Source organism: Carcharhinus amblyrhynchos, chromosome 11, assembly GCF_965287045.1.
Source record: "Carcharhinus amblyrhynchos chromosome 11, sCarAmb.v2.hapA, whole genome shotgun sequence".
NCBI classification, from domain to species: Eukaryota; Metazoa; Chordata; class Chondrichthyes; order Carcharhiniformes; family Carcharhinidae; genus Carcharhinus; species Carcharhinus amblyrhynchos.
Window position 1 is genome coordinate 13,951,182 of NC_137334.1, and position 21,731 is coordinate 13,972,912.

The following is a 21,731-nucleotide window of genomic DNA, read 5'->3' on the forward strand; positions in this document are numbered from 1 at the left end:
GAACTGATCTGATAATCCTCAACTCCACTTTACCACCTTACCCTCATAACCACTGATTCCCTTACTGATTAAAAATCTGTCTGTCTCAGCCTTCAACAAACCTAATGATCCTGCCTTTATAGCTCTTCTGTGGTAAAGAATTCCACAGATTCACTACCCTCAGGGAAGAAGTTCCTCCTCATCGCTGTGTTAAATGGGCAAACCCTTACTCTAAGATAATAGCCTCTGGTCCTAGACTCTCCCACAAGGGGAAACAACCTCTCAGCATCTACTCTGTTGAGCTCTCTGAGGATCCTTTACAATAAGGTCACCTCTCATTCTTCTAAACTCCAACAAGTACAGGCCCAACCCACTCAACCTTTCCTCACTCAGGATCACACTAGTCACCCTTCTCTGGACTGCCTCCCAATGCCAGCATATCTCTGGTTAGATAAGGTGGCCAAAACTGTTCACAGCAAAAAAGGTAGTTATCACAGTCCCAAAAGAACAGAGGCAGCTTCCGCTTTGAGGGGTGAACTGACTGGTGGCGATTTAACCACACCTTAGGTGAGGGGCAAGGTTGAGAAGGTGGGCCTTCATGAGTAATTTCAGCCAGTATGGGAATGGCATGGTGTTGGCATCACTGTGCATTACGAACCAGCTATTCAGCAACTCAGTGTGGTCTAACTAGTGCCTTGTGTGGTTTTAACAAGACTTCCCTATTTTTGTACTCCATTAGCTTTGAAATAAAGGCCAACATTTCATTTATCTTTCCTATTACCTGCTGAACTTGCATGCTAGGTTTTTGTGATTTATGCGCAAGGACTCTGAATCCCACTGTGCTACAGCTTTCTGCAGTCTTTCTCCATTTAAATAATATTCTGCTCCTTTATTCTTCCCATCTAAGTGCACAACTTCACAATTTCCTATATATACTCCATTTACCAAGTTTTTGGCTACTCAATTAACCTATCTAAATCCCTCTGTAGAATCTTTGTGTCATCCTCACCACTTGACTTCCCACCTATTTTTGTGCCATCTGCAAACTTGGTCAGAGGAGACAATGACGTACGGCAATGTCACTGGACTAGTAATCCAGGAGGATCTGACTAATGCCCTGGGATAGGGACTGAAGTCCCAACATGGCATCTTGTGGAATTTGAAATTCAATTAAGAAGACCAAAATCTGGGGTTGAAATCTACTCTCAGTGATGTTGACCATTAAACCATTGTCAATTGTCATGAAAACCGATCTGGTTTACTCATGGCCTCTAGAAAGCAAACTGCTGTCTGTTGTGCATTCTGCTACTGGGGGTATCTCAAGGGCTGATTCAACAGACTGGCATCGGGGAACACAGTTATTTATTTGTAGGTCTCACTTACTCTGCAGTCCAACTCTCACTGCCCTCCCAGGGCGGAGCCCAGCAGAGCTCCAGATGCCCAGGGTCACACGACCCACTCCCTTAAAGGGCTACGCCTCCAACATCCATCGTCCTGATCTGGTTTGGCCTCCATGCGAGTCCTGACCCACAGCAATGCGCTTGGCTCTTAACTGCCCCCCGAAAGTGCCGAGCAAGCCACACTGTTCAAGGGCTATTGGGAATGGGTGAGAAATGGTGCTCGTCAGTGATGCCCACATCCCATTGAATCAAATCATAGAATCTACAATGCAGAAGGAGGCCATTCAGCCCATCAAGTCTGCACCCACCACAATCCCACCCAGGCCCCATCCCCATAACCCCATGCATTTTGCCCTAGCTAGTCCCCCGACACTAAGGGACAAATGAGTAAGGCCAATTCACCTAACCCGCACATCTTTGGAGTGTGAGAGGAAACAAGAGCATCCGGAGGAAACCCATGCAGACACCAATCCCATGCAAGAATAAAAGAAAATCAGAATTGGCCGAAATTGTGGAACATAAATATTTATTTGAAACATACCACTTGGCCCAAAATGACTATGTGAGCATTTAAGATCCACACAAGGCTCCTCACACTCCACTCCAGTTCCATTGTATTATTCTATTCCTTTCACTGTCATGTACTTATCTGACTGCCCTTTAAATGCATCTATGCTACATGTAAAGAAAAATGCACAATAGGGTCAAAAGCTTCAACTTTCATTCTGGATTCATTCTGGATGCTAACAATGGCAAATTTAGTTTCAATTTTTTATCATAAATTCATAAACTATTGGTATGTGGAGATGGAGCCAGAGGTCAACGCTGCATGTGACATGACAATAAATGCCAATGAAATTAGTGGTCAAAGATACCTCCACATTTTCCCTCATTGATTCTTTTCACAAAATTTATATATCCTGTTAGGATAAATCTTGACATTTAGTTGAAAAATGCTTTTAACAGCTTCTGATCTTACCCAGACAACTCTACTGTGCTTTTGCTTATTTTAAAAGCTTCCACTGACCTTTCCGAAACAAAGAATTCTCAAATATCAATCCATCATTAGCTGCATATTAAGGGAATACCATTGGGAGTCTCACATAAGGCCGGGTACCACAATTATTCATAACCAGCACTGCACCACAAAAGGTGGACTCAGTACAATCGAAAGCTGCACTTTAGGAAGAGATTTTAAACAGAGTTTGATTCAATAAAAACCAAGGGTTTGAATCAATCGCATTAAAAGAAAATCCCTTGCAAGGATTAATTAGAAGGCACTTTAATGCACCCTGTTTAGATTTGTTGGGATTTAAGATGGGGGGGGGGCGTAGTTGGTGGCGGGTGGAAGTGCAGAAGCCTTTCTTCTGGGGAAATGGTGGTGGTGGTGGGGGGGTAGGCTGTGGGGGGCTGAATTCTGACACCGCTCTAAAGCAGATTGTAGTGGGGAATGGAACTGGAAGCTTACTCATTGGTGGCATAGTGAAGAAGGTTATCTAGGATTAGAATGGGATCTTGATCAATTGGGCCAGTGGGCTGATGAATGGCAGATAGAGTTTAATTTAGATAAATGTGAGGTGGTGCACTTTGGTAGATCGAACCAGGGTTGGACTTACTCAGTTTATGGTAGAGAGTTGGGGAGAGTTATAGAACAAAGACATCTAGGGGTACGGTTTCATGGCTCCTAGACAGTGAAGTCACAGGTGGACAGACTGGTGAAGAAGGCATTTGGCACACTTGGTTTCATTGGTCAGAATATTGAATACAGGAGTTGGGAGGTCTCATTGAAGTTATACAAGACATTGGTAAGGCCACATTTGGAATACCGTGCACAGTTTTGGTCATCCTATTGTAGAAAGGATATTATTAAACTAGAAAGAGGGCAAGAAAGATGTACTAAGATGCTACCAGGACTTGATGGTTTGAGTTATAATGAGAGGCTGGATAGACTGGGACTTTTTTTTCGCTGGAACGTAGGCGACTTAGGGGTGATCTCATAGAGGTTTATAAAATAATGAGGGGCATAGATCAGCTAGACAGTCAACAACTTTTCCCAAAGGTAGGTGAGTCTAAAACTAGAGGGCATAAGTTTAAGATGAGAGGGGAGAGATACAAAAGGGTCCAGAGGGGTAACTTTTTCACAGAGGGTGGTGAGCATCTGGAATGAATTGCCAGAGTTAGTAGTAGAGACAGGCACAATTTTGTCTTTTAAAAAGCATTTAGACAGTTACATGGGTAAGATGGGCATAGAGGGATATGGGCCAAATGCGGGCAATTGGGTCTAGCTCAGTGGTTAAAAAAAGCGGCAGTAAGAGCAAAATACTTCCAAATTATGTCATTGTCCTTGCAAATAAAATTATTTCCCATTGATGTTAATTGTCTTCAGGTGGAAGGAGGTGGGGGAGGTGGGTGTTAATTGGAAACTCATCTGTGTTGATCTAGGAGGACGCTGAAAGAGCCGCACAGTGTGCGATGTGTGGCTCTTATAAGGAAATAAAGACTAGACTCCAGTATTTGATGCCTCACCACCTGGCTACACCACTTTCTAACAACTGATCGTGCACGCACACACAAATACCAATTGCTTGCACCTATTGTGCAGATGGTCAAAATATTTGACCGAGTGATTACCTATTCTTATCTGTGGACAAAAAAGAAAATCAGTGCGCCAGTGGTTCCATGAGCTGCTGTCGTCAATCCTGCAGCATAAAATTACATAGAATTTAAGCTGCAGAACATGTGTTTATTTTTTTCATTCATGGGATGTGGGTGTCACTGGCTGGACCCTTGAACTGAGTGTATTTCAGAACGTATTTTAAGAGTCAACCACGTTGCTGTGGATTGGGAGTCACATGTAGATCAGACTGGGTGAGGACGGCAGATTTCCTTCCTTAAAGGACATTAGTGAACCTGATGGGTTTTTCCAACAATCAACATTGGTTTCATGATCATCTGGACCACCCATGCACCCTCAGATCACCCATGTACCCTCCACCCCAGCACCCCATGTGTCCTCCATAGCCACTCACCTAGTGTCTAATATATACAGTCCTCGGTGGATAATAAAAATGGAAATTCTGTTAAATACAATAAATACAGTTGTGAAAAAATTAAACCTGAGACAATCTCTCGTTCAAAGCTCTGATGCAAATACTGCAAAAAATAAAAATTTTCGATTGGGGAGAAAAGGTTAATTCTTTAAGTGAGTTAGGTAAACAGCCAGCCACTTTTATGAAACCAGGGCTGCGATTCCCCATCCCGCTGTATTAATTTTTTTAGCAGAGCGGGCTGGGAGATTCTCGTGTCAGCTGATTCACGGGGTTTGCATGCATGTTGGCATCCCACTAGTTTCTCCCAGCGCCAAATTTCTGGCAGTATCAGATCTGTGCCAGAAATTGGCGGAGAGGTGGTCATTTACATATAATTTAAATGAGACCGCCCAGGACTGAAATCTCGAGGCCTGCTAGTGGGGGCGGGGGGTGTGGTTGGAGTAGCTAATGGGGAACTAGCAGCACCATGACGCTGGACTGAAGAGGAGGCAACTGGGGCCATCCGGCGGTTGGGGGGGGGGGAGGGGGGGCGCGGGATGCCGTCCCCTGGTCATGGGCCCCCTGGCATTTCCAGCCTGTGCCCCTGGCACTGCTCAAGGGGCAAAATGTTGATGCCCAGGGAGTGTCTTGGCACTGCCCATCAGGCATGAGCAGTGCCAAGGGGGTGGGCACCTAGGGGGCAGGTCCTGATTAAAGGGGACTTATGGGGCCAATTAGTGGGGATGGGGGGGTGGGGATCCTGCTGCCATTCTCCATGGGGATCAGAGGGGAAGGAGGGAGAGCAGTGATTGGGGGAGGGGGGGTGTGTGGTCAGCCTGCTTGGGGGGGTGCCAGGACTGCACGGGAAGGGGAGGAAGCCAGTGGGGATGGGGAATGGGGGTGATGGGGATGTGGGGGCTGCAGATGGGGGTGGGATGGGAGAGAGTGGGATTCAGAATCTCACAATGGGGACCCTGACCTCAGAAGAGGTGAGAGTGCGTCTTGCACCCAAGGCCTTCACAACTCACTGGATGCGAGTGTAGAATGGAGCGTGGGTTGGGAAGGTGCAGGAAAACTGTTTTTACAATAAAAAAGTACAAGTTGAACATTTCACAACCTGACTCACATCTCCATTGGGAGTCAAAAATATGCCACTCTGTAATCTCTTTGTAGCATGGGTGTTACCCATTCTGCTACTTGTCCCCTGATTCCACATTCTCATGACATTGGTCAGGAGTCTAAAATGCAGCACCATATATCAGAGGCATTTTGTAATCTGAATATATTGGGGTACATTTTCTGCCTCGGGCATAAAGCTGAAGTGTGCAAAAACATCACCCAACATCGCGGGTCTGTTTTGGAAAAGTTTCTTGTCTCCACCCCCACCCCCCAATCCAAGATTCCACTCATACTCATTTGCATATTGCCCCAATGCAATGTGCCCAATGCAAAATCCAGCATTATCTAACCCCTGTCAGTAATATTAACACTGGAACCGAGTTAGATTTCACTCATTATGATTTATTCCAAACTTGAAAGTCTATTTTTACAATATATACTTGCACACAGACAGATACAATCACACATATATTCTGTGACTCAGGGCTCTCAAGTCTAATTCTGTGCATGACCTCACTGTCTCCTATGAACTGTGAAAGTCTGTTAATTACCTCTGAAGAGTCTGATAAAAATTACATTAAACTATGTAAATGCTTTCTTATAATTCTCAATTTTTCCGCGTCCTCAATTTTTAATCACTCTGCCAATTGGCCATCAGCTGCCTAAGCTCAGAACTCTGGAATCTCCACCTAGTTCTCCCTCATTAAGACAGACCTTAACAACCTTGTTAAGCGGGCTTCTGGTCAACTGAACTAACGCCACCTTATGTGGTCCAGTGCCAAATGTTATTCAATAATAATCAAGGGTTGTGAACGTAGCCCAGTCCATCACGCAAACCAGCCTCCCATCCATTGAATCCATCCACACTTCCCGCTGCCTCGGGAAACAGCCAGCATAATCAAGGACCTCGTGCACCCCGGACACACTCTCTTCCACCTTCCCGCATTGGGAAAAAGATACAAACATCTGAGGTTTGGTACCAGCCAAGTCAAGAACAGCTTCTTCCCTGCTGCCATCAGACTTTTGAATGGACCGACCTTATATTAAGTTGATCTTTCTTTTCCCCCTCTCTACGACTGTAATGCTACATTCTGAAACCTATCCTTTCCTTCTCCCCTATGTTCTCTAGGAACATTATGCTTTGTCTGTATAGCGTGCAAGAAACAATACTTTTCACTGGACCCCAATACATGCAATAATAATAAATCAAATCAATTGTGAAGCACCTCCTTAAGACGTCTTACTATTTTAGAGTCACAACGTAATGCATACGTTTTTGATGCAAGACCATAAGAAATAGGAGCAGAAATAGGCAACTCAGTCCATCGAGTCTGCTCTGCCATTCAATCACGTCTGATATTTTTCTCATCCCATTCTCCTGCCTTTTCCCCGTAATCTCTCATCTCTTATTAATTAAGAACCTATCTATCTCTGTCTTTAAGATACTCAATGACCTGGCCTCCACAGCCTTCTGTGGCAAAGAGTTCCACAGATTCACCATTCTCTGGCTGAAGAGATTCCTCCTCATCTCTGTTTTAAAGGATCGTCCCTTTAGTCTGAGGTTGTGCCTCTGGTTCTAGTTTTTCCTACTAGTGGAAACACCCTCGCCATATCCACTCTACCCAGTCCTCGCAGTATCCTGTAAGTTTCAATAAGATCTCCTTTCATCCTTCTAAACTCCGAGTACCAACCCAGAGTCCTCATACCACAAGCTCTTCATTTCAGAGATCATTCTTGTGAACATCCTCTGGACCCATTTCAAGGCTAGCACATCCTTCCTTAGATACTGGGCCCAAAACGGCTCACAAAACTCCAAATGGGATCTGACCATAGCCTTATACAGCCTCAGAAGTACATCCCTGCTCATGTATTCTAGCCCTCTTGACATGAATGCTAACATTGCATTTGCCTTCCTAACTGCTGACTGAACCTGCACGTTAATCTTAAGACAATCTTGAACAAAGACTCCCAAGTTCCTTTGTGTTTGTGATTTTCTAGGCATTTCCCCATTTAGAAAATAGTCTGTGCCTCCATTCCTCCCTCCAAAGTGCATAAGCTCTCACTTTTCCACATGGTATTCCATCTGCCACTTCTTTGCCAAATGTGGGTGTGCAGTTAAAAAACAAACCTTTTTAGTGTTGATATTCATATACTCCACACCCAAATGTAAAATATGTTCCTGAGATGCAAAACATAGTTGAAAAAATTAATAGATCCTATGATAATAACAACAGGTTAATTATTTCTTCCAATTACAGAATTCCGATAGCCATGCAAATAATTACGGGCTTCTGGAGTGGAATTGTTTGTGACAGAAAGCACTTGAAATATTAATTCTCAAAACTGCAGCGTGATATGATTTCATAGGTAATTAAATGTCAGGATGATTCGCTGTGTGTTACGGTTGTTAGTGCTCTCTTATGGAAAAATATACATATTATATATAAAGCATACACAGAAGGACTGTAACACAGAGTTTTGCAATGTAATCAGTGCTTGACTTCCTTTCTCGGTAACATCAGCCAAACTACTGTTGCCTTCATAAGATTGAATAACATTACAGCCACTCAGAGACTTGGTTATATCACACCCACCTCTGAATCAGTGTGTTATGAGCTCAATATCTGTGGCAAGATGTTGTAATTGGTTTGGTGGGTCTCATGATGAGGTTCCTGGTCTTGTACAGTTTAACAGGACGTGTCTGTGAACTACTTGTAACTACACACAGTATCGGTTTTAAGCTCGGAGCTGTCTCCATGCTTGCCTCTACGTACATCTTGATCCAGCACAAGACTGTCCTATAGATTTGAGTCACACGCTCCTTTACATCACACTGCGGGCAGTAGTGTACCAAGTCCCAAGTTAACCCATTTTATGCCAGACTCTTATACTACACTTCCCACTCCAGAAACAAGAGCACAAAAACCTAGACTGACATTCAAGTGCACTGCCGAGGAACTACAGCACTGTAAGAGGTGCCAGCCTTCAGATGAGACATCAAACTAAGGCCCAGTTTGCCTCTCAAGTTGACAATAAAAGGTCCTGGTGTACTATTTCAAAGAAAAGCTGGGGAGTTCTTCCAGGTGGCCTGGCCAATATTTTTCGTTCAACCAACATCTGGTTATTATCACATTGACATTTGTGGGACTTTACAGCATGTAAACCAGGTGCCATATTTCCTTTATTAAGTCAGTGACCACATTTCAAAGTACTTCATTGGTTGTAAAGCACTTTGGGTGGGACGTCCTTCAATTGTGAGGCACCATATAAAGGCAGGTCCTTTTTAAAAAAATTGCATATAGTTTATCAGACATTCCCAAAATGTTGCGGCTACGAAAGCAAAATCATTGGGCCCTAATCGGTCACAGAAATCACACAGATCCAGGTCAAGCTAAAAGCAATTTTCCCTCACCAACCCAGATTCAACCAAAAATAGCAACATCCTTCCTGGGAACTGAAAGTTTGGTTTGGCCTGAATTTTTCAGGGAACGGTGTCTCGCTTCCCACCATCTGAAGAGTTCTCAACAGCACAGAATATCCCGCATCCATTTCATGCTCCAATGAGCATTAAGTGGCTGCCAAGATGGGACTTCCATTCCTCATTTAATGCCCGGCAGCCCTCTGGTACCTGTAGTAACAGGGCCAAAGAGGAAGTTCAGGAAGACATCAGAGCTTAAGTCTGGGCGCTGGAGGTCTAGTGGCATGGTGGCACAATGGTTAGCGCTGCTGCCTCACTGCACCAGGGACCCAGGCTCAACTCCTGGCTTGGGTCACTGTCTGTGCGGAGTCTGCACGTTCTCCCCATGTCTGAGTGGGCTTGCTCTGGGTGCTCCGGTTTCCTCCCACAGTCCAAAAGATGTGCTGGTTAGGTGCATTGGCCATGCTAAATTCTCCCCCAGTGTACCCAAACAGGTGCCAAAGTGTGGCAACTAGGGGATTTTTATAGTAACTATGTTGCAGTATTAACGTAAGCCTACTTGTGACATGAATCATTGAACTTAAACAGGCAAATTCAACAGGTCACTGACCGGGAATGGTAGGAAAGTGGGAGTAGGAGCAGGAGCTGGGGGGGGAGGAGGCCATCAGAGAATACTTGGCTGCTTAAGAGTCGTTCGTGGGGCAAAGGTGAGCTTCCTTTGTGAGGCCTTGACCTCCCCAGTGCAAAATCGCTGTGTGGTCAGGGTAGGCGGGAACTCCATCCTTTCAATATCCACCCACCCACCTCCCCACACCTGACTAAAAACCCACCGGTGAGGGATAATGAAGTTCTGACCTTTGATATGTTAGCGACTTTTCAGGATACATTAAAAAATAGGAAATGACTTCAATGCAGTCAATCTCAGATTTCAAATGATGGTCAAAAACTCTGTTACAGGCATATTGCTAACTCATTCCCACGTAAATACTGTTCTGTACAGAAACAATTTGATCGAATTCACTTCACAGGTGGCACAGTGGTTAGCACTGCTGCCTCAGAGTGCCAGGGTTCAATTCCGGCCTTGGGTGACTGTCTGTGTGGAGTTCGCATGTTCTCCTCATGTCTGCGTGGGTTTCCTCTGGGTGCTCCAGTTTCTTCCCACACTCTAAAGATGTGCGGGTTAGGTGGATTGGCCATGCTAAATTACCCCTAGTGTCAGGGGGATTAGCTAGGGTAACTATGTGGGGTTACGGGAATAGGGCCTGGAGTGGGATTGTGGTCAGTGCAAACTCGATGGGCCAAATGGCCTCCTTCTGCACTGTAGGGATTCTACGTTTCTATGAATACAATTATTTCTCAGCTGCTATTACTCTGTCTAAAAGCTGAACTTATTTGAACAAAAACTCCAAATATTACTGCGTACACCTCTTGTGGTGGCACTGCAGTAAAATATTGTGTGGGTGGCTCCTTTGCAAATAGGAGGGTGGGACATGGTGAATTGAGGAAGGGTCTAAGTGTTAAGCTGGGGTCCCCTGATTCTTAGAAACTGTCGACGGACAGAAAGAACTAACAGTCAATTCTAGTAACTTAGTAATTTTATCCAATTAAAGGGTGTCCGATACTCAGAGTGAAAAGTGCTTCCCTTTGACATTTCTTTGCATTCAGTTAATGATTACACTCATAAATCTTACGCTGTAAGTGCCATCGGGGGAGGGGGGGGGGTAGGAGGGGGGGCTGGTGGTGGTGGCGGTGTGTGTGTGCCAAGGAAGAGCAGCAATTGTCAATTCACAACCTGTGCTCCTTGGAAAAGAAGACAAATGCCTCCGGTTCTTGTCCCCTGACATTCTCTGCTCTGTGATATCCGTGACATAGGCACACTCCTACTTCAATGGAGTTCCTGAATTTTGTTTTATTTACTAGTCACAAGTCATCTTACATCAACACTGCAATGAAGTTACTGTGAAAATCCGCTAATCGCCACACTCCTGCCCCTGTTCGGGTACGCTGAGGGAGAATTTAGCACAGCCAATCCACCTGATGTCTTTCGCACTGTGGGAGGAAACCGGGGCACCCGGAGGAAACCCAAGCAGATATGGGAGAAAGTGCAGATTCCGCACCGACAGTGACCCAGGCCAGGAATTGAACCCGGGTCCCTGGCACTGTGAGGCAGCAGTGCTAACCACTGTGTCACCATATTGCCCTCCTCCGTACCAACCTTTATCTACCAAGTGGCCATTCTTCCCTTGTGAGCTTGTGTCAACTAGCCCTTTGATTACAAGGGCTGGGTGTGGAATAGGGGAAGCAGAGCAGAGCCCAATTCTATCCTTGTGTAATAGCCACAGTCAGTAGGGGACACTTCATCACTGGAACCCACCCAGCCATTGGATAAATTCTGGACCAAAATCCTTTTATTACCACGTCATGATGTCTTGGTTAAGCTACATTGCATTCCCCACTGGTCCCCCCAGAACCTCCCAACCCTTACGAACCCCAACAGTGAATGCTGATGAAGTCATCTGGGAAAAAGACTAAGAGGAGTTACTCAATTGAGGAGCTGAGGGAGCGGAACTGCCACTAGAGGATTCAATCAAAATATTTCAATGATTGAGTCATTTCAAATGTAACTCATTAATTTTTTGCCCTCTGATGGCCTCAATGACTTACCTGAGCTGGTTCACATATTATCGGCACTCAATGATAGAACAGTTATGAAAATCAAACGATCGCATGATAAGAATTCAGGCCATCCACGTTCCCCAAACAAATGCTCTACAATTTCAACCAGTGTGAATCTGTCAAATCAGGTTCTTTTATGAATTTAACTTCCAAACGCAGGACAAAACCATGACTCAACAAAGCTATGACCCTTAACAATTTTTACATAGAAAGCATCTTAGCTGAATGTATCACAGCTTGCTAAGGCTCCTGCTCTGCCCGAGACCGCAAGAAACTACAAAGGGTTGTAAATGTAGCTCAGTCCATCACGCAAACCAGCCTCCTGTCCATTCACTCAATCTACACTTCCCACTGCCTCAGGAAAGCAGACAGCATTATCAAGAGCCTTACTCACCCTGGACATTCTCTCTTCCAACTTCTTTCGTCGGGAAAAAGATACAAAAGTCTGAACACATGTACCAACTGTCTCAAGAACAACTTCTTCCAAGCTACCACTTTTGAATGGACCTGTCATACATTAAACTGATCTTTCTCTACATCCTAGCTATGACTGTAACACTACATTCTGCACTCCTTCCTTTCCTTCTCCCCTATGTACTCTATGAATGGTACGCTTTGTCTGTATAGTGCGCAAGAAATAATACTTCTCACTGTATCCCAATACATGTGACAATAATAAATCAAATCAAATCGACATTCGAACAAGGAATAGGCAAGCATTTGTTATTTGAATACTTGTACGGGACTGGATCAATCATTTTCCCTACCCTTTTGTGGCTCCCACAAATCCAGAAGGATGTGAAAGAATATACTAATCTGACTATCTCTATCCCTCAACCAGTACAATTTATCTGATTATTAGTGTCACTGCTGTTTATGGAACCATGAAAATATAGATTGGGTGCTGTGTTTGCCTACACAAAAGTAACGACATTTTAAAAATACTTCATTGACTGTGAAGTGCTTTGGGACTTCCTGAGGACATGGAAGGCACGACAGAACTGCAAGTCAGCCTTGAAGGTGTCAATTGAGTCCACCATCGCTGCTGTAGATGGCAATCTGTTCCATATGTTAATCCGAAGAGTTGCTTCTTAAAAATATCCAAGCTGTGAATGTATGACTTACTTCATGTTTTCGTTAATAAGATCAGGTTCAGTACCAAGAAGATTCTGCTCCAACTTTCACTTGTCATGTCTGCTATGCTATGACTCACGCACAAACTATCAAACAGGGATGATTTTCTCACTGTGAAAACAGTTTTGCAACTTGGGTTGCTAGACTTCAAACTTACTGCATTACAGAAAGGTTAACGGAAATTAGACCTGGGCTCGTCGTCCTCTGGATTTCAAGCACAAGAAGAATCTTACTTTATATTTTTGATTAAAAACTTCATCCAGTTTGAGAAATTCTGATGGGTGGTTCGGAAACAATTGGTAATGTGTTTATACGAATATTGCCAATCCTTCTGAGACTTGAGCAATTGTTTGCACTTGATCAACATTTGAGGATTCTTTTATATCTCCTACCTGTCACGTTCTTCTTTCATTCTCTCCAGCTCCTCTTCATTCAGGCTATCACTCTTTTGTTTAGACTTTTGTTCTTTCCCTTTCTCCTCCTTCTTTTTACCAAATCTGTTGAAAAAAAAAGTAATGATACCCATTTAAAACAAAATACCATAACAAATAAACAATCACCTCGGAAGACGCAATGGCCTACTGGTATTATCGCATAGACTATCAATCCAGAAACTCAGCTGATGTTCTGGGGACCCGGGTTCGAATCCCTCCATGGCAGATGGTGGAATGTGAATTCAATAAAAAAAATCTGGGATTAAGAATCTACTGATGACCATGGAAAAGCCCCATTTCATTCATTAATGTTCTTTAAGGAAGGAAATCTGCCATCCTAACTTGGTCTGGCCTATATGTGACTCCAGAACCATAACAATGTGATTGACTCTCAGCTGACCTCTGAAATGGCCTAGCAAGCCACTCAGTTCAAGAGTGACTGGGGATGGGCAATAAATGCGGGCCCAGCCAGCAATGTCCATGTCCCACGAATGAATTTTATAAGAAATCTCATTAAAACACCCCAATTCCCGACAATTGGTTTAATCACAATCTCTGGGCTTGGACAGCAAAATTCAGAGTTTATCAAGGTAGACAGGGAGACACTAAATTGGACTAGAACCACCCAGCCGTCTAAACAAAGAACCTGTCACTCACAGTGTGAGATGCCTAGTATTCCCCTGCATGCGGGAGGCGATGGCCTCGTGGTATTATCACTAGACTATTAATCCAGAAACTCAGCTCATGTTCCAGGAACCCAGGTTCGAATCCGCCATGAAAAATAGTGGAATTTGAATTCAATAAAAAATAGTCTGGAATTAAGAATCTACTGGTGATTATGAAACTATTGTCGATTGTTGGAAAAACCCTCTGGTTCACTGATGTCCTTCAGGGAAGGAAATCTGCCGTCCTTACCCATTCTGGCCTACATGTGACTCCAGTGCCACAGCAATGTGGTTGACTCTCAACTACCCTTTGAAATGGTCCAGCTAGCCACTCAGTTCAAGGAAACTAGGGATGGGCAGTAAATTCTGGCCAGCCAGCGTCGGCTACGTCCCACGAATTAATAGAACTATTGAAGATGGTCACTATTATCAAAACTCCTAGATTTGTTGACAGCTTTTTAGCGTTTCAACTTGTCCACCCCAATTTTGCTCCCCTCCTACAGTTGTCTCATCAGATTGAGATATAGATCCATAGGTATTGGTATTCCTCGGTATGTCACATGTGTGAGTTGGGGCAATGGGTGTCAGCAGGCTGCTGGGCTGCAGGAGCATTGTAGTAAAGTTTGACTTATCCCCTACCTTGCGTACAAAAGTGTGCGCTTCCAAGAAAGGTTGTTGGACGAGTCAGGGGCGGGAATTTCTCTCCTTACCCCAGGGCACCGCAGCATGTTCCAATACCCCTATCACAGCACCCTTGACTGAAATCAGCTAACTTGGGACAGGTCAGTAATCAAACCTGTGTCTTCCTGATCACTAAGCATAAATAAGCCACTTCCCCCAATCTGTGCTCCCACATGTGCCAAGAAAGCGTTTGAACCCATGCATTCCCTAAGGTTTAAGTTTAAAGTTAATTTATCAGTGTCACAAGTAGGCTTACTTTAATACTGAACAAAGAACAAAGAAACAGGCCCTTCGGCCCTCCAAGCCTGCACCGACCATGCTGCCCGACTTGATTAAAACCCCCTACTCTTCCGGGGACCATATCCCTCTATTCCCATCCTATTCATGTACTTGTCAAGATGCCCTTTAAAAGTCACTACTGTATCTGCTTCCACTACCTCCCCGGCAACGAGTTGCAGGCACCCACTATTCTCCATGTAAAAAATCTGCCTCATACATCTTCTTTAAGCCTTGTCCCTCGCACCTTTAACCTATGCCCCCTAGTAACTGACTCTTCCATCCTGGGATAAAGCTTCTGACTATCCACTCTGTCCATGCCTCTCATAATCTTGTAGACTTCTATCAGGTCTCAACCTCCATTGCTCCAATGAGAACAAACCAAGTTTCTCCAATTTCTCCTCATAGCTAATGGCGATAGCTAATGGCCTTTATAGAACTACGGTTCTATAAAGCTGCAACATGACTTGCCAATTTTTAAATTCAATACCACAGCCATGAAGGCAAGCATGCCGTATGCCTTCTTGACTACCTTCTCCAACTGCATTGCCACTTTCAATGACCTGTGTACCTGTACTCCCAGATCCCTTTGCCTATCAATACTCCTAAGGGTTCTGCCATTTCCTATCTGTATTAGACCTTCCAAAATGCATTACCTCACATTTATCCCGATTAAACTCCATCTGCCATCTCTCCGCCCAAGTCTCCAACTAATTTATATCCTACTGTATCGTCTGACAGTCCTCATCGCTATCCGCAAATCCATCAACCTTTATGTCATCCGCAAACTTACTAATCAATCCAGTTACATTTTCTACCAAATCATTTATATATATATTACGAACACTGCAATGAAGTTGCACTCCGGTGCCTGTTCGGTACACCGAGGGAGAATTTTGCATGGCCAATACACCTAACCAGTATGTCTTTTGGACTGTGGGAGGAAACCAGGGTACCTGAAGGAAACCCACACAGACACGGGGAGTACATGCAGATTTTGTACGGACAGTGTCCCAAGCTGGGAATCGAACTCGAGTCCTTGGCCTGCGAGGCAGCAGTGCTAACTACTGTGCCGTAAAGGGATTGAATCACAGAATCCTACGGTGCAGAAAGGAGACCATTCGGCCCATTGTGTCTCCACTGACCACAATCTCACCCAGGCCCTATCCCCACACTCCATGCATACGCCCTAGCTAGTCCCTCTAACACTAAGGAGCAATTAAGCATGGCTGAACCACCTAACCTGCACATCTTTGGACTGTGGGAGGAAACCGGAGCACCCGGAGAAAACCCACGCAGACACAGAGAGAACGTGCAAACTCTACTTAAACATGACTCGAGGCCGGAATTGAACCCGGGTCCCTGGTGCTGTGAGGCAGTAGTGCTGACCACTGCACAACCGTCCCACCCCACCCTATCAACTCTTGATTTTTTTTATTGAAATCAAATTTCACTTATGTGTGTTTGGAGGTGGCGGGGGGGTGGGGGGGGTGTGGACGCTGGTTTGAACCTGACCTCCTGGATTACTAATCCAGTTACAATACCACTACACCATTTAAACAAGGCTTATCTTCTACTCATTGTGCACCAGTTAGCTTCCTGGCCCTGGACTGCTGAAGCCAATTATAAAATTGCCAACGTCACTCCTGACTGAGACCAACTAACCCAGCACTGACCTGGAAATTATCTCAGAAAAACTCCTGTTCTACAGCCTGCATCATAACCACACATTGTATTAACCCTGTGAACCCATCAGTGTTCCAGTTCATTAATTGTTTGACCTTGGGAGAGCTTTTTGGTTAAGGCTATGATATGTTTCTGATACCAATTCTAGTTGAGGATTATTAAAGGTTAGCATGCAGGTTGTGGAATCCTTACCATCACCATAACAAATTGAGGATCGCTGGGACATTGTGTAGGTTAATATATTAAAGAATCTTCCCAAACTTTAATGAACCAGCCATCGAAATGGGTACCGTTGACAATCTGCAATCAAACCTAGATTATTTCCGACACAGTATTTCCAACAAGAGGTTTCAGACATTGGGTACTAAGTGAGATTTATTTCAGCATACAGCTTGGGAATCATCTATCGTGCCAGTTACATACTAAACCCTGGACTAGGAGAAGTTTGGAATTCAGTGCCCACATTTCTATCCAGGCTTGAATTTATATAGTGGCTTTAATGAAAAAGAAAGCCCCAAAATTATTTCACAGGAGAAATATCAGAAAAGATCCCGAATGATAATGACCAACTCGTCCTTGGACTCACTTTAAGTTTGGTGCAACTGTTAGTACGATCCAACCAACAGCGCAAACCTTTTTAAAATTCATTTGTAGGACATGAGTTCACTGGCTGACCAGAATTTATTGCCCATCCCTAGTTGCCTGAGGGTAGTTGAGAGTCAACCACATTGCTGTGGCTCTGGAATCACAGGTAGGCCAGACCAGGAAAGGATGGCAGATTTCCTTCCCTAAAAGACATCAGTGAATCAGATGTTTGTTTCCAACAATCGATAATCAGTAGATTTCAATTCCAGATGTTTTTTCCTGAATTCAAATTCCACCGTCTGCTGGGATTCGAACCCGGGTCCCCAGAGCATTATCTGAGTTTCTGGATTAATAGTCTAGCGTTAATACCACTAGGCCATCGCCTCCCCACTGACCACTGTACGTGAGCCATGCACTGCTATTGATATGTTGCTCTCAGTATCCCTGCACTGAATTCTAACAGAATTACCCGCCTGAGCAATGACATGGATTAGGTAAAAGGCAGCCTTACAGTTATGTGTAAAATGAACATCACCTTTCATGCAACGTTTTGACAAACATGGAACATAGTTGGAAGTGTCAGTGGATGACTGACTTACAGTACAGATCTGAAGGACTAACAATGTTAACAGCCTGATTAGCTAATTGAATACAGTGCATATGCTATAGCAGATGATACCTCGCAGCCCAGAATCTCACGGCTTCACGCTGTCACTGCACAAGCTATGCTGGGCATTAATAAAATTCATTTTGAGGGATCTTCCAATGCCAGTGCAACTTTCAGTCAGGCACAGGCAGCCAAAACCTTCCTGGCCATTTCATAATGTTTATGTCATCCATCCCATCAATGCCCATTGATGGGATGGATGACAACAATGGCATCAACACTTGTGATTGTCCTGAGGTTTCTCTTTTGTCACATATATGTTTCCGATGCTCTTGCAATCAGACGCACCTCTCTGCAAATGGAGAAGTTAGAATCCTATCACAAGAGTGAGGACAGTGTCAGATTGATTGAGGACAATGCCAGATTCTCCCCACAAATATTCATGTAGTCATACAGTGCAGGAAGCCTTTTGCCCAATTATGTCTGGTCTGGTTCCTTGGACGGGAAGACCCTAAGGTCCAGTGTTTCAAAACCACACCACACATATTCATGTTATGTATGCATTCAAAAACCTAATTCCTCAAAAGAAAACACAACCCTTTCAAATAAACCACATTTCAGGCAGCACGTTTCAGAACAGCGACGGGCAACCTAGGCTGGTGAGTGGGCCACATGAGTGGCCACCCCTTCATCTCAGTGGACCACAAGATTGAAAACAGGTTTGTTGACTAAATGTGACTCTTGAATGAGACTGAATGCATTTAATACACGCCAAATATTCCATAATAAGTTACAGAAAATATTTAATTATGCATATATTAATAGAACTATCATCAACCTCAAGTGGTAAAAACAAAATAAATATTTGTGTTTTGGACACAGTGGGGTGCACAGCTCTCAGAGTCAATATTCCAAGGAATCAGCGTGCATCTCACATCAATTGTCCTTATTTTACTTACATATCACTTCAGTCACACTGGTAGAAAGGAAGTTATGTCGATGGAAAACAGGAGAACATGGTAAACTCTACGCATGGGCAACAGACAACAAAATGTCTCATGGGGCCACACTCAGAAGCCTGATGGGCCACATGTGGCCCCTGGGCTGCAGGTTGCCCGCTGATCTTGCAGATCATTGCAATTTGCCACATTAATAAAAAGATCTCCTTGTTTCGTCCCTCTGCGCCTTTTGCAGGTCACATTAACTCTGAGTCCTCTAGTCTCTGATCTCCTGAGATGAGTGGGAAAGAATTTCATAATTCTGATCACCTCTCTTAAATCACTTTCCCCCGACTCCCCCAAAATCCCGGCTCATTCCCACAGCACTGTCTCTCTCTCTCTCTCATATTGATCATTTAGCCTAGTAAGTGTGATATGGTGTTTGAACGCACAGCATCGGTACTGGAAACAGAACACCAACATAGAATCCCTACAGTGCAGAAGGAGGCCATTCGGTCCATCGAGCCTTCACCAACAACAACCCAACCCAGGCCCTATTTCTGTAACCCTGTGTTTTTACCCTGCTAATTCCCCCTGACACTAAAGGAATTTAGCATGGACAAGCCACCTAACCTGCACATGGGGGAGGAAACCGGAGCACCCGGAGGAAACCCACACAGACAGGGGGAGAACGTGCAGACTCCTCAGGGACAGTGACCCGAGGCCGGAATTGAACCTGGCTGCCTGGCACCGTGAAGCAGCAGTGCTAAACACTGTGCCACCATGCCACCCCCAAGTTAAGCGTGAGGCTGCAAAGTTATGTTTTATTGCTTACCTAACCTGCTTTAAACAAATGAGCAACCTCAGTGCAACAATTAAAAAAACCAGGTTGCTGACAGAGCGTTACAATATCTCAAACAGTGTATCATTTTCCATCACTCCACGACAACAGGACATACTCTATACAAAGAAAACACACCCGCATGTGTACGTGATGATGTATTTATACTTTTGTCACAGTGCAAATACATCACACTTTCCCATCTGCTTCCATCAACAAATTCTTCAGCAGACCTGAATAATTATTGAAGCTGAATTAATTGTACAAGTGGAGAATGCACGTGTTACGTTTTAGAAGTTTTAAAAAGGACCTGGCATTTCTTGGTGGTGAGTGAAATTATTACCGACTTCCAATTTTTTTTTAAACGGTCCCACCTAAATATGCAAAATGAAAACCTATTCGCAGAATTTCATGGAGCCACCTACAAAGCAGGAGACCATTCAGCCCATCAAGTCTGCACCAACAACAATCCCAGCCAGACCATATCCCCATAACCCCACATGTTTACCCTGCTAGATACCCTGACGCTAAGGGGCAATTTAGCACAGCCAATCCACCTAACCTGCACACATTTGGGACGTGTGGGAAGAAACCCATACAGGCACTGGGGGAACGTACAAACTCCACACAGACAGTGACCCGAGGCTGGAATTGAACCCACTGTGGGGCAGCAGTGCTAACCATTATGCCACCATCCTGCCCCAAACACGAGCTACAAAACAAAAGGAACTACAAAAGATCGTGAATGTAGCCCAATCCATCACGCAAACCAGCCTCTCATCCATTGATTCTGTCTACCCTTCCCGCTGCCTTGGCAAAGCAGCCAGTATAATCAAGGATCCCACGCAACCCGAACATTCTCTCTTCCACCTTCTTCCGTCAGGAAAAAGATACAAAAGTCGGAAGTCATGTACCATCTGACACAAGAGCAGCTTCTTCCCTGCTGCTTTCAGACTTTTGAATGGACCTACCCTGCATTAAGTTGATCTTTCTCTACACCCTAGCTATGGGTGTAGCACTCAGACCAATCTGCAGTCTCTCATTTCCTTCTCTATGAATGGTATGCTTTGCCTACATAGCATGAGAGGAACAGTACTTTTCACTGTATGCTAATACATGTGACAATAATAAATCAAATCAAACAAGCGGACAAAAAGTATAATTTTCACATTAAGAGGTGCTGCATGGAGCATACTCTGGTGCATTATAATGGTGTTAACACATCAGTGAAAATAGAATATTGTTAACATTGCTTTTCAAGCAGTGTTCCAAATTGTAAAATCTAACTGAACAGTGTATGAAAAGGCATCTAATGGTGGATCTCACAGCTACGAGCAACACGGTGGGCAGCACGGTGGCACAATGGTTAGCACCGCTGCCTCACAGCGCCAGAGTCCTGGGTTTGATTCCCACCTTGACTCACTGTCTGTGTGGAGTCTGCGCATTCTCCCCGTGTTCTGCACGGATTTCATCCGGGTGCTCTGGTTTCCTCCCACAGTCCAAAGATGTGCGGGTTAGATTGGTTGGCCATGTTAAATTGCCCCTTAGTATCAGGGGGACTAGTTAAGGTTATGGGTATAAGGCCTGCGTGAGATTGTGGTCTCGACAGGCCAAATGGCCTCCTTCTACACTGTAGGATTCTATGAACACTCCCCTAAGTTTTCATTTTGGAGCGCAGGGATGGGTCCTTTTTAATATTTTTTCATTGCTTGGCTACACACAGGCAGCAATCTCTGCGGAAACTTCCCGGTTTCTGTGTAGTTACACAGGGTACACGGTGAGGCTTTTCACATCCGATGAGCAACTTTTGTTTCTTGGGTCACAAACGTACAAAAGTTTTTGAGAAATTGTGCAGGGATTGCGGTGATTTTAGTTGGTGGCAGAATGATGAGTCTTATTTCCCACGATGGTTATTCTTTACTTACAAATGATGCCACTGCAAAGATTGTGCAATTGACAGGCCACGCCATGCTCAAATCAGTGGAATAGAGTTCCCTATGGCAGACAATTCATGGCCCTCACAAGCATTGCTTCAAGTGCGTTAGCTCAGCTTTCGGTCGCTGAACATTTTAATATTTAAGGGCAGTCTTCACCGAAGACAAGATTATATAAAAAAAGGAACACAACTGTAGAATCTTACAATGCAGAAGGGGCCTCCTTTACCTGTCATGCCTGAGCTCTTTGAAAGAGCTATTCAATTAGTCCCATGCCCTTTCCTCATAACCCTGTAACTTATGTCCTTTTCCAACCATCATTCAAAGTT

At 44.3% G+C, this 21,731-nt stretch overlaps 1 protein-coding gene across 1 annotated transcript in view; it reads right to left on the reverse strand.

The window, feature by feature from the left end:
* Nucleotides 1–21,731, reverse strand: part of LOC145349922 (partitioning defective 3 homolog B-like) — a 1,010,807-nt gene that overhangs the window by 259,576 nt on the left and 729,500 nt on the right. Inside the window, exon 19 of the mRNA XM_080198594.1 lies at nucleotides 13,148–13,252. Within this exon, the coding sequence (XP_080054720.1) occupies nucleotides 13,148–13,252 (105 nt within the window). The remainder of the gene's footprint in view (nucleotides 1–13,147; nucleotides 13,253–21,731) is intronic.